Raw genomic sequence first — 15,587 nt, forward strand, 5'->3', positions numbered from 1 at the left:
ATCTCCTGGAATCGACAAACACGATACCTGGGCGTGACGATGGACCAGCGTCTCACGTGGAAACCGCACATCGTGGAGACGGTGGCGCGAGCGAAGACCACCAGGGCCAGGCTCTATCCCTTACTTAATAGCCCATTTACACGAGGCCAGTTGTGAAGACATTCCATTAAGCCAATCCAATGACCAAGTTGAGGCTATTGGCTCCTAAAATTAGAAACTGTTCTGATTAGTGGAGTGGCTTGGTTACCTTGGTTACACGATGCCAATGTTGGATTGGCTTAGTGGAATGTCTTCACAACTGGCCTTGTGTAAATGGGTCATAAAGGTGGAAACACCCTCAGTGTAAGGAATAAGCGAACGCTTATCAAGGTGGTACTTCAACCGCAGCTAACCTACTCCTCCACGGCGTGGGACCACGCGGCAAAAAGCCACTTAAAGTCATTACAGGCTGTGGAAAACATAGCCCTCTGCACAGCGACCGACGCGCCCTGGTACGTAAGAAGCATCGACATATTACGAGATTTACAATACACAAACGCTACACAGACAATAAGACAAAACGCGGAGAAACGGTTTGACGTAGCCGCTAGACTTGACAATCCCCTTCTCAGGCAAGCCGTTGACTACGTACCCAACAAACACAAAAGACCTAGACACCAACTTTTTGTCCCTGGGTGACCACCCCAACGCCTCCCCCCCCCCTGCCCGCTAACCTTTTCTGTTTCAGAGACCGCCAGGATCAAAAAACGAAGATAACGACACACACACACACATACACCCCCCCATACCCTCCCCTCCCGCGCTAGCCGAAGGACCACCTTAGCAAAGCGCATCCCAGGCTGCATAGCAGCACTACCCTACCCCTAGATAAATGATACTATAGATAGGAAACTTGAACAGATTTTGTGGTCATTAACAGCGCTAACTGTTGACACTTTCTCCAACTTCTTTTGCTTTCCTTTTCTTGGAATTATCGGTAATACAGTGAGTTAAATTACCTGTAGCCGGTAAAAGATGCAAGCGCCATCTAGTTGTACGCTCTACAACTACATACCTACCTACTCAATATTTGTTTTAGGTATTCTGCCGCCGCTAAATTTAAAATTACATAACAAATCTCACCCTACACAGATCACTCAGAAATTGATTTTGTAAAATAATTTTCACGTAGATAATTTTTTTTGTCACCATGAGAAAATAAGTACATTTGATAAAAAGCATTAAAATCACTCAAGCATTAAAGACACTTTTAAATGCTCTAATAGTCTTCCTACTTAAAATAAGAAATAATTTTGATACTGTAACTTTTTAAAATGTTTGTTGAAAAAATTTCAAATTTCAGTACATATTTTAAAAAAAAAAGAGTGAAAATGATTATAGAGTTTCAGTGCTTTCTATATTGTATTAGCTTTCACGGCGAATAAAAAAATATTACAAGTAAATAATTTTACTAAACCAATCTTTGATTAATTCTTGTAATAGAGATTTATTATGCAACTTTAAATTTTTCGTTGTGTTGATATCCATAAAAAAAACTACCTACCTCTGATCACATTTTTTATTAAAAAAAAAAACAAAACATTTTATTATTAATAAAAAAATGTGATTATATGATGATCAGACATTATTATGTTATATAAATAAATGTGAATGAAATATCTAATAAAACACACTAAAAACACAAATAAAACACACACCAGCACTCGCCAAACCTAACCAACAATAAACATAAACAACATGAATGACTTGAAATGATTCATAATTGCAATTGTCAAAATTTATTCTACAAAATCTTTGTGGCGACATCTATAGACTCTTTCCCCAACTTGTATATCCATCTCAAGTCACGTGGTTCCCAGTGTCCCCATATTTTCAAGTATAAGTTCTCGGGCCCTGACCCTACCCAACCATAAACATGACACCACCCCCGGGATTTACACAGACGAGCCGGCGAAGCAAGAACAGCGCCAGAAGAAAGGGCCCTAGCCGGCGGGGCCCAGCCAGGACAAAAGGAGGTCCCGCAAAGCGCCTACACCGGCCGCAATTGCTGTCGGGGTAGACGACGGATGGGGCCCACCTACGAAGGCTTCCAGGCCTACACGAGATAAAGAAGGATAATCCCCCTCGATCCGAAATCATTGAGGCCAATTTCTAGCCATGGAATAATGGCGCGCACTCCTTCTACATATAAACCACAAAACATATAAATACAATATAAACTATATAAACTCCATACTTCACTCCTTGTATAAACTTCATAGATGAAGGCGTCTACTCTGCGATGACTTGCGCAATGTATCGAAATATGTTTTGCGTGCGCACTGTGCAGCAGCAGTAGTTCAAATACCACAAATACGGCAAGTACTACCTAAAAACTTACATCCTAGGTTTTCGATTATCTCTTGATAATTTAAAGGTGAGCATTTATGACCAGATTAAACAATAACAGTAATTTAAATTTTAAATTTTCAGGACATCTTTACATTCTTCACAATGCCGGTTCCCAATCTTGAAGAGAATGGTCAAGAAGAACAAGGTAATACATAACCTGTGTTATTAAATTAACAGTATTTTATTCATTTCTTTAAGTTCTTAGCTGCTTTTGCAGAAAATAATTTTTTTCATTCTTGGATGTCTACTAGTTGGTTTTAAATAACTTAATCGCTTGTAGACAAAACTTGCATATACGCACATTTAAATATGGTCTTTTGTCATTAATATTAGATATAAGCATCAAATTTCAAAAAGATTTTAATGTATTTATATTTGTCAAACTGAGAAAAACTGTAAAGAATAATTTTTTAGTTGCGAGTGTAGTGGATCAACAATCTGAATCTGAAAATGAAACGGCAGCCACCGTTAATGAGATAGTAATAATTGATCCAGACACCTTCGAATTAGATTTGAATCATGGTCGTATTGATAAACTACAAAATCTGGAACCATTAACTTGCATCGAGAGATTATATCTCCGTTGGAATTTAATAACTAAAATTGAAAATTTGGATACATTGGTTACATTAAAAGAATTGGAATTATATGACAATCAAATTACCAAAATAGAGAATCTTGGAGCTTTGGTAAATTTGGAGTAAGATAAATTTTAACAGACTCGTATGTATTTTATAAATTTTTATAGGATTTTAGATTTGTCCTTTAACAGGATTAAAGAAATTGAAGGTTTAGAGAATTTAAAAAAATTGCAAAAGCTGTTTTTGTCTTCTAATAAGATAAGCCACATTCAGAACTTAAATTATTTAGAAAACCTGAATCTCTTAGAGCTTGGTGATAACAAAATAAGAGTAAGTAAAATTTTATATCAACTTCCATCTGAAGTATTCTGATTAATAATTTGATTGTAGGACATAGAAAACTTAGATGGTTTGACTTCTCTTCAGTACCTATATTTGGGCAAAAATAAAATCACAAAAATTAAGAATTTAGATGGATTGGTAAACTTGACTTGTTTAAGTTTACAAAGTAACAGAATAACTGTAATTGAAAATCTGGATAATTTAAAAGAGTTAACTGAGCTCTATTTATCAGAAAATGGAATTATGAAAATTGAAAATTTGAATGAAAAAACTAAGCTTGAAACTTTAGATCTAGCTCAAAATAAAATTAAGGTAATCGAGAATATTGGGCATTTATCAGAGCTGACAGAATTTTGGGTAAGTGAATTAATAATTTTAGCTAGGGTTGTAATGTGCAATGCTATCAAATGATTTTAAAAGTATAAGTTATGCTATGATCAGACGGAGCAAAATATTATTTTTTGTAATTATATTTGCCAGAAAAATAACACTTTCAGGTTACTTACAATTAGAGTAGAAAAAATTACAAATTCATTGTCTACTTTATCTATTGTTTTATGCCAATTTTGCCATTTATTTATTTTTAATAGCTGTTTTACATTGACAATTTATTGATCAATTAATTCATGAAGTCGCTTCATCAAGAAATTGGTCAAGTGTAATGCACCAAATCTGCTGTCAAATAACTTCATGAATTTATCCATCAAGTTCTTGACGAATTAGAGCATGTTCTAATTTTCGTTAATTTCTTCGTGAAGTTCGGAGGTACCAACACCAACCCAACAGATTTCCAGCCTCAGATCAGTAATGAGGTTATGTTATTGGAATATGTAAATAATTGTGTGGCGTCGTACTAGTTTTGCATTGTTTTTGCTGATTTGTTACTTACAAACACTAATATTTATATATGTGTCAAAACGGTACCGCTGTTGTATCACTACAATTATGAGTGGAAAGGTGACATTTTTGAAATTCGTGAATTAATTCATGAACTTCGTCAATTTATTCATCAATAAATTGTCAATGTAAAACAGCTATAACAGATTTCAATAGATAATACATGTATATCTCAAGCTGTAATAATATAAAAAAAATTAAGAAACAACAGTTTGCCATAAAATAAAATGATCAAAATGTAAGACACAAAAAATATATGAATAATTTACAAACATTTGTAATGTAAGTTTATTTTAAAAATTATAAACTACAAATGTGACTCAACCTAATGATAAGTGCAAGAAATATGGAATGTATAATTATCAAACTGATATGAATATATATATGAATATTGGATTGTCAGCAATAATGCAATCTATTGTAATAGAAAATATTGTCACTTTAGCAGGATTTTAATAATTAGTCTTAGATAAATTTATTTACGGCAGTCCTGAAAAATTGAACATAGTTTAGTGATGCCTAATTAATACAGGGTTAGTAGCAGTTTGGACAACCGGGAAAAGTCGAGAAATTCATTATTCTTCATAAAAAACAGGGAATAGTCAAGGAATTTTAAAAGTATCCATGAAAGTCAGGGAATTTGATGTTTGCAACTGGAAATTTTGTGAAAGCCAGCCCTGGGTTCTTGAAAGAGAAAACTATTTATGGTGTTGAAACCTTTATAAGATTCTTTGTGTATAAAAGATTATGGAGTCTAGTTTGGAAAAAGTTTAATGCATAAACATCAATTAGTAAAAGTCAGGGAATTTTATTTTACTTTTGAGCAATGTACCCTGCAATAATATGTAATAACTATTTAAAAAAAAACTTATTTATTTTAAGAATTATACAGATTATTTTAAGATATATTTCCAAGTCCCATTACTACCCTCAGAATTTCGACGACATTGAGTATTTTGCAAACCTTATTAGTACTTTTCTTTACCAATGGTATTTCTGAGAAAAAAGATCTTTCATTTTATTTAAACTATTTTTTTTTCAGTTCCAAAACAATTTATTACAATTATGAAATTTTTTTGTTAAAAATACGATTTTCAATACATTATAATATTTCAAAAAGCCAAAAAATTATTGACGTATAAATTTTGTAATTTCAGATTATAGAAAAAACTTTTAGAAAAGCACAGATCGAATTTGCAGAATATTTAAGTAACATCCAAATACTGGGTGTCCTAGTGGTACTATTATCAATATCATAAAATATGACAAAAATGAAAAACTGTGTCTTTTAATTAAATCAAAATATAGAGAAGAAATTTCACCGTGTAAATTTTCTCGGAAACAGGGCTCATGATTATTATTTTTATGTCTTCTCAGGAAATATGAGAAATTCCCTTATAGTGCGGAAATTGGCTTACTATATACTACATTTTGTAAAAATAGGATATTTTAGAAAAATATATTGCAAATCATAAATCCTGGAAGTAATAGATATTAAACAATAATAATATTTTTCTATGAACTATGGATCTCTCGTCCTGTTTTCCAGATGCAAGATGTTAACAGAATTTTTTAAAATGCTTTTGAAGTCTAAAAAAGTACCCATTTTTTTTGAGTAGATTTAATTTTCTAGATTTTAGAAAATATTGTTTATCAGATTAATACGAAAATTTATCAACATATGCTATTTAGAACATTTGAAATTGAATTATCTTAAATGCCCTGTATTTTCAAAACAAAACAGGAGTGTGGGGTTCTGGAAATTTGTACAAGGACATTAAAACATATATAATTTATATGGGTCATTCTATACCAAATCACTGAGGTCGTGAACAGAGCATTTTTAATTTTCCTGATTTTTTGGTATTACATATCCATATCCATTTAGAGTAGCTTTCATGAATTTTTAAAAATTTTTATTTCAACCCCTCAAGAATCGTGCATTTGAATATTTTGGGTAAAGTATTTTCAAATACTTGGAAAAAACTAGATATCAAAAAATGTTTTTCAATTTGTTCGTTTTGAGATGTAGTTTTATAAAAAAATATATATAAATAATACATTTATAGTTTTTTGAAGTGCTTTTTATTTTTAAACCAAAAAAGTGCTTTTTGAAAGACAAAATAAAAAAATATTCAAATGCTCATAACTTCTTGAGGGGTTGAATTAAAAATTTGGAAAAATTCATGAAAAGTGGATACTAAATAATACCAAAAAATCAGGAAAATTAAAAATGGTCACAACCTCAGTGATTTGGCACGGAATACCCGAATGCATAAATTATATTTATTTTAGGGGGGCGTGGATACAACAAATAGAAAGTATTGTATTTGAAATTATATTTATTACACTGAAAAGTTGTACAAACAAGTACAAGGTGTAATACATTGTGTTAAAAATAAAAATTTTCCTGATTTAAACTTAAGAATATTTTCATATACATTTTTATTTGGAACTGACATTTTAGTGACAAGTAAATAAAGTTTTAAAAAACGTGTGTTTATGAAAATCTCTACCAGCAAAAATTATAGGAAAAAAACTACTATTTGCAACCCCCATGCTTTATGTAGACAATAAGTTCATATTCATACTGAGGTATCTCAAAAATCCTTATATATCAAATTTCATTGAAATATGTGAGATGGGAGTTATTTTATAAAAATGAAACAAAAAAAATTGTGATTGTGGTAATTTTTCAAGAAGCAAATGTATGCTAATGTAACTTAATCTAAATCAGTTTACTTTCATCCTATAAGTATGATTCCATCATTTGCTGTCAACCTATATAAATACTTGCCCTTGAATAATTTTTAAGTTACTTTTTATATGCCACCTCATAAATATTTATTAATTTGCATGCACCTTTAAATGCAGACTTTTTAAAACACAGCAAAATAATATCGAAAATATAAAAAAAACAAATTCTGAGTTATTTCATATAATCTACATGTTACATTCAAAAGAATACATGAATTGGAAGCCTAAGTTGTATGGGATAAATATATAATTCATAGGAAAAAATCATCTTATTTTTTATTAATCCATTACTCTCAGAATTTTATAATTTTTTTAAAACAACTTCTATATTAAGGTGTTGATAATCAACATATTTTTCTTAATAAACATAATTTTAGATGAACAATAATGAAGTTAGCGATTGGGGTTGTGTGGAAAATTTGTCTGCTCTCAAAAAATTGGCAACAGTATACTTAGAGAAGAATCCTGTTGCTGAAGATCCCATGTACAGAAGAAAGTTAAAGATAATTGCACCTTCACTGTCACAGATTGACGCAACTTTATGTCGCTAGATAATGCACATTAACATCTTTAATAAGTGTTTAATAGATTTTAAGGCTAAGAATATTTTCTTTTTCTATTTGGTATACTAAGAACCATAGGGACCTATGTTAAATTATCTTCATAAACATACCGTTAATCTATATAAATCAAAGATAATTATTATAATACCTCGACAGACCAAAAACTTAATAAAACCTGGATAAAATACATATAAATAATAACAAGAAATGAAAAAAACAATATAAACCAAAAATTCATCAAAACAAATTTTTTCTGATGAATTAATTCACTAAAGCATTTTAACATTTCTTCATGAACATTTCCGGTAGTAATGGTGTATTTTTATTTATTATCCTTAATTGTATTTTCTGAATGTAATTTGTGAAAAGTAGCTGTAGTTGTACTTAATATAATATTGTATTGCCCATTGTTTTCACACTTGTCCTAAATATTTATGTTTTAAATGTTACAGTTGGTGTCATAGTTTAGTTTTAAGAAAGGAAATATTTTCAAAAGATGTAAGTTGATTCTATTTTGAACTAAAAATGATGTTTTTAAACTTTGGATTTATAGTAATTAATTTTAAATATAAGAAAAATACTAAATCGATTAGCTTCCTCACATCTACTTAAATGTTGTTTAACCTCTCTTTTATAAATAAAAATGATAAACTATAATGTTGTTTATGAAAAATATTTAATTTTATATTTTCCTAATGGTAACCCTAATGTTGATTTCAATTCACTATTCTAAGGGTGACCAAATGACCAACCATCCCAACTTCAATGGGTAGATTTAGGACCTTAACATTTTAACAGTATACGAAGTTTGATCAAAAAGTAACAGGAATTTTCAAATTGCGCATGTATCTTGTCTATCGAGTTGATTCTTTTTTTTGTGTAGCACTGCCAGTGACGTACCTGTCTCAATGATTTTGGTGGTTTTTTGTGTGGTTAAATGTCGGGTCAGACAGTTTGTCTGATATTTTGTGTTAAAACGGAATTAAAAGCAGCGAAGCATTCAAAATGTCAAAGAAGGCCTTTGGCGACGATACTATATCACAGAGTTTATTAATGGTACAAACGTTTTCGTTTGGCCAAGAAAATATCGAAGATGAGGAAAGATCTGGTCAAATGTAAAGGTCCTAATCGTTTTCTTTGACTACAATGGAATAGTTCATCACAAATTTTTATTGCGTTGTCGTACAGTTAACAAGAATACGAGAGACAACTCATGGATTTTGCACCAGGACAACGTACCGGCGGATACTGTCTTGCTTATCCAACAATTCTTGGCAAAACACAACATCGTTGTGATGCCACAACCATCCTATTCTCTGGACATAACGCCTGTGACTTTTTTCTATTTCCCAAACTCTAAAGGATACTCAAAGGACGTTTTTAAATGAAATAAAGGCAAAATCGTAAACCGTGCTCAATACGATACCTAAAACGGCGTTCCACCAGTGTTTCTCACTGGAAATTACGTTACGTTACGTAAATGGTGTGAATTAAAATTGAAATTCTGGGGTTCTGAATTACATTATTTTACAGTATCTCTGCTGTTGATTTTTGAGAAATTTGTCAGTGTCAGTTCAGTGATTTTTTAAATCAGTTAAATCATAAGTCATAGTTTCATCAATCTACCTTGAATATCTTCAGGAACATTCAAATAAATTGGATAGTTTTTTAAATTTGAAGACATCTAACCATTTTAGACCATTATGTCATTAAAGTTCTTGATCTAAAATGACCCAAGGAACAACATCCTGAAGTTATGGCATGGTCCTAGAAAGCACGCAAAGAAATAATTTGGATTGGATTATTTATTTTATACATAGTTAGTTGCAAAACAAACAAAACAATTTTAATAAATTCATAATCTGATAAAATAATTTTGTGTATTCTCTGCATAGTAAACAAGGATAAAGAGTGAGCGCAAAAATCGCCAGTTTTTTCAAAATTCGCAGAGAACTAAAGAAACTAGATAAAAATATGTTTTTGGTCTCAAATTACTCGTGATTTTTAATATTTTCAAAACTCTAAAAGTTATGCTCATTTCAGTTTTTTACGACAAGTAATTTGCGACCAAAAACATATTTTTTAATTCTCTGCGAATTGTGAAAAAACGGGCGAAATTCACAGGTTTTTTGCGGTCACTCTTTAGGATATAACTCCAATATATGGTAAGATTTAAATATCAACAGCAGATGAAAAACACTTTTAGAATTATTTTCTATGGGAATAAAAGTATCCCCCCAAAAAAAAAGGACGTTGAGTAATAAATACACATATTAGAAATGAATGCGGATTTTTGGATAATGGTTTACATGAGTTGTAGTCGCGAAGAAGAAGAACTTATCATGAGGATGTGCACAGTGGAGTGCAATTAAAAAATGGTTTGCATCTATTTTGCCTCGTATTGAATGAAGCTGGTGCAGTGATTGTCATGGATAATACACCTTACACACAATTGTACAAAAAGAAAATGCCCGATACATAAAGTATGTATTGGATCTGGGTGGATATAAAAACTTCAATGGCGTGAAATGACAACTTTTGAATTAGAAGTACTTTTGCTGGGAACTATCAGTCAGGTAACTGAAAAGATATGAAATAAATGTATTATGCATCTACAAAAAGAACGACGAATGTGTCACCTCGATACAAGAGTTGAAGTTATAACAAAACCATTTATCATCATACCTTTAGGCGGCAGCAATGATAGTGATAGTGACAATAGTAATTGATTTTACTAATGCTCATAACAGTTGTTAGTGTTTTGTCGGGGGGTGTATCTCATTTTCCAATAATGTTAGCACTTTCAGTGATTTTACTGATTTTGTCATGTTACTGTTACAATATTACGTAAGTAGAATTTTTGCAAGAGCCACTAGTCTTGTTAGTGAAAGCTCTGGTCTCATGATAAAAAAAAAGAAAAAAGTGTACACAGGTGGTAGTAGGTTATGAGGGCAGAATTGTCGAATGCATTAGTATAAATAAAAAAAGCCTTCCTACCAGTTGGACATTTGATATACCAAGGTGAGTAAATTTGTAAGGATAATCTAGTTTTATCCAAAATCGACATATCCGTTTGTGGTATATTTAATAATTTCTTTAAAATTATACATCATTGGAATCACATTCCTCGGCAGCCTAACACATCACATGTATCTACATTTGAAAATGAAGCACTGTCTACAATTTAGCACAATTTAGAATTTTAATATGAGAATTAAACCATTAAGTCATTAATATACTGGATGATTTTTGCTTAGGGGGGGCCCAGGGCTGTAAGCTCTACGGAGGCCTCTAAAATAAAAAAAAAGGTTTCACCAAAATAAAAACTGGTCATGCAGTCACAGACTTACCGATATGACAAAGATGATAATTACATCTTTTTTTCTGGGATGGGTACCGGGCTTTTTAGGGTGGGCTGTGCACACCCCTGCCCATGGTTGGAAGTATCCAATTCAAGAAATTATAAAAAATGCTGCGGAATATATTGCTGAAACTTTTCCAGAAATCAGAACTGAGATACTGAAAAAAATCCAATTTCTGAGCATAAGACACTACTAATTTCAACAGAGATTTTCTCTATTTTTAACATTTTTTGAGATATGTGAATTTTTTTATTATAAACTCATATATTGGTCTTTTATATATGCTTAAAGAAAAAAATTACAAATATTTAATGAAATTTCATATTGAACAATTACATTTAATGTCAATTTTTTTAATTTTGTTTCCTCCATTTAATATAGCACTTTTATTTTTATATTTATATTATATAAACGGCGACGAAAAATGAAAACTCGTATTCTTTGGTGAATTTTAAGGGGAGTATTTCCTATAAAGTTTTTATCTAGGACGCTTCATTAATACAGGCTGTTAAACTTCAAAAAATATTTTTAATTTTTTTAAATAATTTAAAAACTAGTAAGTGAAATAATTTGAAATTGGCCACAGAATCTGAGGCTTTTCCTAAAATTTACATGCTCCAGTGGCGGGATATTTTTCTAAATAAAATAGTATGCCACTGCTTTCGAATAAAACTTAAAAAACCAAGTTTATGTATCTTTTTAGCGAAGCGTCCTAGATGAAAACATTACAGGAAAGACCCCTTAAAATTCACCAAAGATTACAAGGTTTCATTTTTGGTCATCATTTGTGAATCACCCTGTATATAAAAATGCTGCCCTTAAGGGGGAAACCACAGTAGGAGGCTGATTTTCAGGCGGTTCTCATAATTTTTTTTATGTGGAACAAATTGATTAAAATTTGACATTATTTTATCAATATATTTTTGTACTATACTTGCAAATTTTTTGTTGAAAATGTCAAAGTTATGGGCTGTTGTCCACAGTCCACTGGAGCAAGTATTCTGATCACCCCAAAAAATGCACATTTATCCCTCCAAAGCGTTTTTAAATTTCCAGTAAATATCTTTAAAACTGAAATAATTAATAAAAATCAATAAAAAATTAAAATTTAAACACTCTGTATCTCGGAAACAAAGTATATTTCGACCTACATTTATGTGAACTTTTTTTCACAAAATAACTTCGGCAACCACCCCCTAAAATATTTCGCACTTATTTACAAACACCCTATAAGTTACGTAGTATAGTCAAGGCCATAAGGTTATTGACCTCAACCTTCAAATTTACAAGTTGATAAAGTTGTAAAGTGTTAGTCCATATACCATAAATAAAATAACACTTTCATCATACTTAAAATCGTCAAATAAATATTTTACCACTTTTACCAGTACCACAAACACAAACGAATCACTATTTCTTCACAGATATATGGATAAATAATATATTTTATTAATTTAATATTTTATGTCTAGCTGTTCTTATATATTCTGTGGCCTTAGTAAATGTGGTATGTGGTAAATACAGGGATTAATTATTATTTATTTAGTCATTTAACTTATTATATTTGCAATAAAATTATTTCTCACAGTTTATATTTAATTTTAATGTTCCAAAAATGAAAGCCGAAAAAAGTCGCTCTGTTATTGTAAAGAAATTTGGAGGATATGATTGTCTTTTGGTAAGATAAAATACCTACATATACCTATTGTAAATAGTTAAAATTTATCGTTATTCATATTTTGTTAGATTGAAAACTTTGATTTGCCAGAATTGGATGGACTTATTGAAGTAAAAGTAGATTGTGGAGGCTTAAATTTTGCTGATTTATATACAAGGCAGGGGCTTATGTTAGACAAAAAACTGCCATTTGTTTTAGGAATGGAATGCACTGGTACAGTAACCGCTGTGGGAACAGAAACTGATTTAGTGGTAGTCAAACTTAACATTTAAATTAATACATATAGTTAAAATTGTATTTTACTTTTAGATAGGACAAAAAGTAATATGTTATGACTATGAAGGTGGTATGTATCGAGATGTAATACGTGTAAGTCCTGAAAAATGTTACCCGTTACCAGAATATATTGACTCCAAGATAGGAGCAGCAATTTTTGTAAACTACTTAACAGCTTACTTCGCATTAATTGGTTTGGGTAATTTAAAGGAGAATGAAAAAGTTTTGATAATGTCATGTGCTGGTAAAAAATTTGATGATCTTGTTTATATAGAAATTGTAAATATTAAAATCTGTAGGAGGTGTAGGTTGCGCAGCAACGCAGTTAGCTAGAACTATAAAAGATGTTAAAATTTTTGGAATAGGTTCGCAAGGAAAGGAACAACAAGCAAAAGAAAACGGAGTTGATATATTTTATTCAAACGAGTCATTTAAAGCTGAAATAATAAAAGAAAAATTTGATTTAATTATAGCAAACGAAATTGGACCTACTTTCACATATTTGCAGAACATTTTAAATCCTTTGGGAAGAATTGTACTTACAGGTAAAAAAAATAAAAATAAATTTTACTGAATAACACGTTTGTTTTAGGAGCTAATAACATAATTACAAATGAAAGAAAGCTCTCAATGTTTAGTCTACTTAAAGCATGGTGGAGCACAAAATATGTAAATCCAGAAACTCTTATTACCAATAATCGGCTCGTTGGAGGTTTGCATTTGGGTACACTCGCTAAGTCAGACCCAAAAACAACAAAAAATGCATTGAATTATATTTTTGATCTTCTAAGAACAGGTGTGATTAACCCCAAAATACATTCAGTAATGCCTATGTCGGAAATTATTGCAGCCACTAAATTGCTAGGTGATAGAAAAAATGTTGGAAAAGTTTTAATTCAGATGGAAGAAACATAACATGTTTAACAGGCATGCTGTGTTTTATGATATTGTAAACATATATTTTTATAAGATATTTTTTCAACTGGACTAAAAAACGAATAAATAAAAAATATATATATTATTAAAAAAAATCAATTGGCTTAACAACTTATTTATCAACAGTTTCATGCAGTTGAATTAAAGATTACAGTATTGGATTACAAAAAGATAATTGTAATTATTTGATATTTTAAATTGTGTAGTATAAAATTTTCTCATTTAAAACATTGCTTGTGCTCGAAGTTCTCATATTTACGATATATAGAGTGAATCTTAAATGTTTACATATATTTTAGCTGCAGGTATAATTAATAATATGAGTTAAATGAGTCATTTTTAAACATTACAAATACTTTAAAAAAATGGCACTGACAAATTGCATATCATTTCAGATGTACAGTCAATATTCATATTCCAGTGATATAAACGAGGATTAGACAAGTGCAGCTGCGTAATTATGTTGTGTTATACAGATATAGTGGGTTCTTCCATCCCCATGTTATCCTCTCATAAGTGAAAAAGAATAGCAAAAGTGCCGACATGCTAACAATAATTTTTTCCAAGTTTAACGCTTATCTTGCACACCCTTGTTTATTTTACAAAGGATCTACTGTCTATTGTCCATAATTTTTCTTTTCTTACCCATATCATATACAGGGAGATTCACTTTTTATGATTAGGACTTCAACCATCGATAGATCTGGTCAAAATAATGCCATTTTGTAGTATACTTTTTCTTCCAAAGGCTTTCTTTTAGAGATATAAGCTCTTGAAAAAACATTTTTTTGTTTTTATTTATTTTTTTCTTAAAATATGAAAGCCATTTGTTTTATATTTAGTGTAAAGTGTACGAATGAAAATAGATCAATCTTAGGCCTCTGTAAGGGGCTCTGATAATTCCTATTTTTAATATAATTTCTACGCCACTGGAAATTTTTCAAAACAAATACATTTTTTTTAAATTGTGGTTTATTCTACAGCAAAAAGGTCTCTTACTATTTTTAAATGAAATGTTTGATTTTTGAGGAAAATGGCTTCTTATGGATTCATTACATGTGAAATGGTAAAGTTTTCAAATAAACTAATATAGAGTAAAATAGAAACAAACAGAAATAACAATTAACAATAGAAAACAAAAGAAAAAGTATCAACAAATGTTTGAATGTTGTCCTCGAACCTCAATGCATTTCTCACATCGGCTAATTAAGCTTTGAACTGCTTACCTCATCATATTGGGGTTGTATTTAAGAGTTTCACAATTATTTTCAATTTTTCTTAACATTTCAAGACTACAGACTGGTGAACTATACACCATTTCTTTAATAAATCCCCAAACTAAATAATCCATGAGATTTAGATCTGACGATCATGGTGGCTAAGCAATGAGTCCGGTACCAGGTTCTGCATAATTCATTTCCAAAATATGTGACTTTAATATATTATTAACACATAACTGATACATTCTGGACCCTTTCTTAATTATAAATTTAAATAGTGTTGTACATACTTCATTACCCTGTTACCTAATATTGTAATGAATCCATATTAAAAACCCTTTTTCTCAAAAACCAAGCATTTCATTTAAAAATAGAAAGACCTTTTTGCTGTAAAACTGCAATATAAAAAAAATATTCATTTTATATATTACATTAAAAATAGGGGTTATCAGAGCCCCTTACTTAATAATTTGTTAAAATCGATAAAAGCCTTTCATTCATACACTTTCTACTAAATATAAAACAAATGGCTTTCATAGTTTAAGAAAAAATAAATAAAAACCAAAAAAAATATGTTTTTTCAA

At 30.5% G+C, this 15,587-nt stretch overlaps 2 protein-coding genes across 2 annotated transcripts; both read left to right on the forward strand.

The window, feature by feature from the left end:
* The first annotated feature begins 2,338 nt into the window (after positions 1-2,338).
* Positions 2,339-8,177, forward strand: LOC108903526 (protein phosphatase 1 regulatory subunit 7). The gene is made up of 6 exons (XM_018705745.1): positions 2,339-2,416; positions 2,473-2,536; positions 2,806-3,091; positions 3,140-3,302; positions 3,363-3,671; positions 7,346-8,177. The coding sequence occupies exons 2-6, from the start codon at positions 2,494-2,496 to the stop codon at positions 7,517-7,519; spliced, it is 975 nt and encodes a 324-aa protein (XP_018561261.1). The 5' UTR covers positions 2,339-2,416; positions 2,473-2,493; the 3' UTR covers positions 7,520-8,177.
* Positions 8,178-12,192: 4,015 nt separating this feature from the next.
* On the forward strand, positions 12,193-13,863 carry LOC108903538 (synaptic vesicle membrane protein VAT-1 homolog). The gene is made up of 5 exons (XM_018705757.1): positions 12,193-12,571; positions 12,640-12,822; positions 12,881-13,091; positions 13,147-13,392; positions 13,440-13,863. The coding sequence occupies exons 1-5, from the start codon at positions 12,509-12,511 to the stop codon at positions 13,760-13,762; spliced, it is 1,026 nt and encodes a 341-aa protein (XP_018561273.1). The 5' UTR covers positions 12,193-12,508; the 3' UTR covers positions 13,763-13,863.
* Positions 13,864-15,587: the final 1,724 nt, after the last annotated feature.

This window comes from Anoplophora glabripennis, unplaced genomic scaffold, assembly GCF_000390285.2.
Source record: "Anoplophora glabripennis isolate ALB-LARVAE unplaced genomic scaffold, Agla_2.0 scaffold94, whole genome shotgun sequence".
NCBI classification, from domain to species: Eukaryota; Metazoa; Arthropoda; class Insecta; order Coleoptera; family Cerambycidae; genus Anoplophora; species Anoplophora glabripennis.

What these genes read in the sequence shown, in the direction of transcription:
- LOC108903526 (XM_018705745.1), top strand. Translation starts at nt 2,494, where the DNA reads ATGCCGGTTCCCAATCTTGAAGAGAATGGTCAAGAAGAACAAG. An exon ending in GAATGGTCAAGAAGAACAAG is followed by an intron (nt 2,537 to 2,805) that starts GTAATACATAAC and finishes ATAATTTTTTAG; the next exon opens with TTGCGAGTGTAGTGGATCAA. An exon ending in TTGGTGATAACAAAATAAGA is followed by an intron (nt 3,303 to 3,362) that starts GTAAGTAAAATT and finishes ATTTGATTGTAG; the next exon opens with GACATAGAAAACTTAGATGG.
- LOC108903538 (XM_018705757.1), top strand. Translation starts at nt 12,509, where the DNA reads ATGAAAGCCGAAAAAAGTCGCTCTGTTATTGTAAAGAAATTTGGAGGA. An exon ending in GAACAGAAACTGATTTAGTG is followed by an intron (nt 12,823 to 12,880) that starts GTAGTCAAACTT and finishes TTTTACTTTTAG; the next exon opens with ATAGGACAAAAAGTAATATG. An exon ending in GGGAAGAATTGTACTTACAG is followed by an intron (nt 13,393 to 13,439) that starts GTAAAAAAAATA and finishes CGTTTGTTTTAG; the next exon opens with GAGCTAATAACATAATTACA.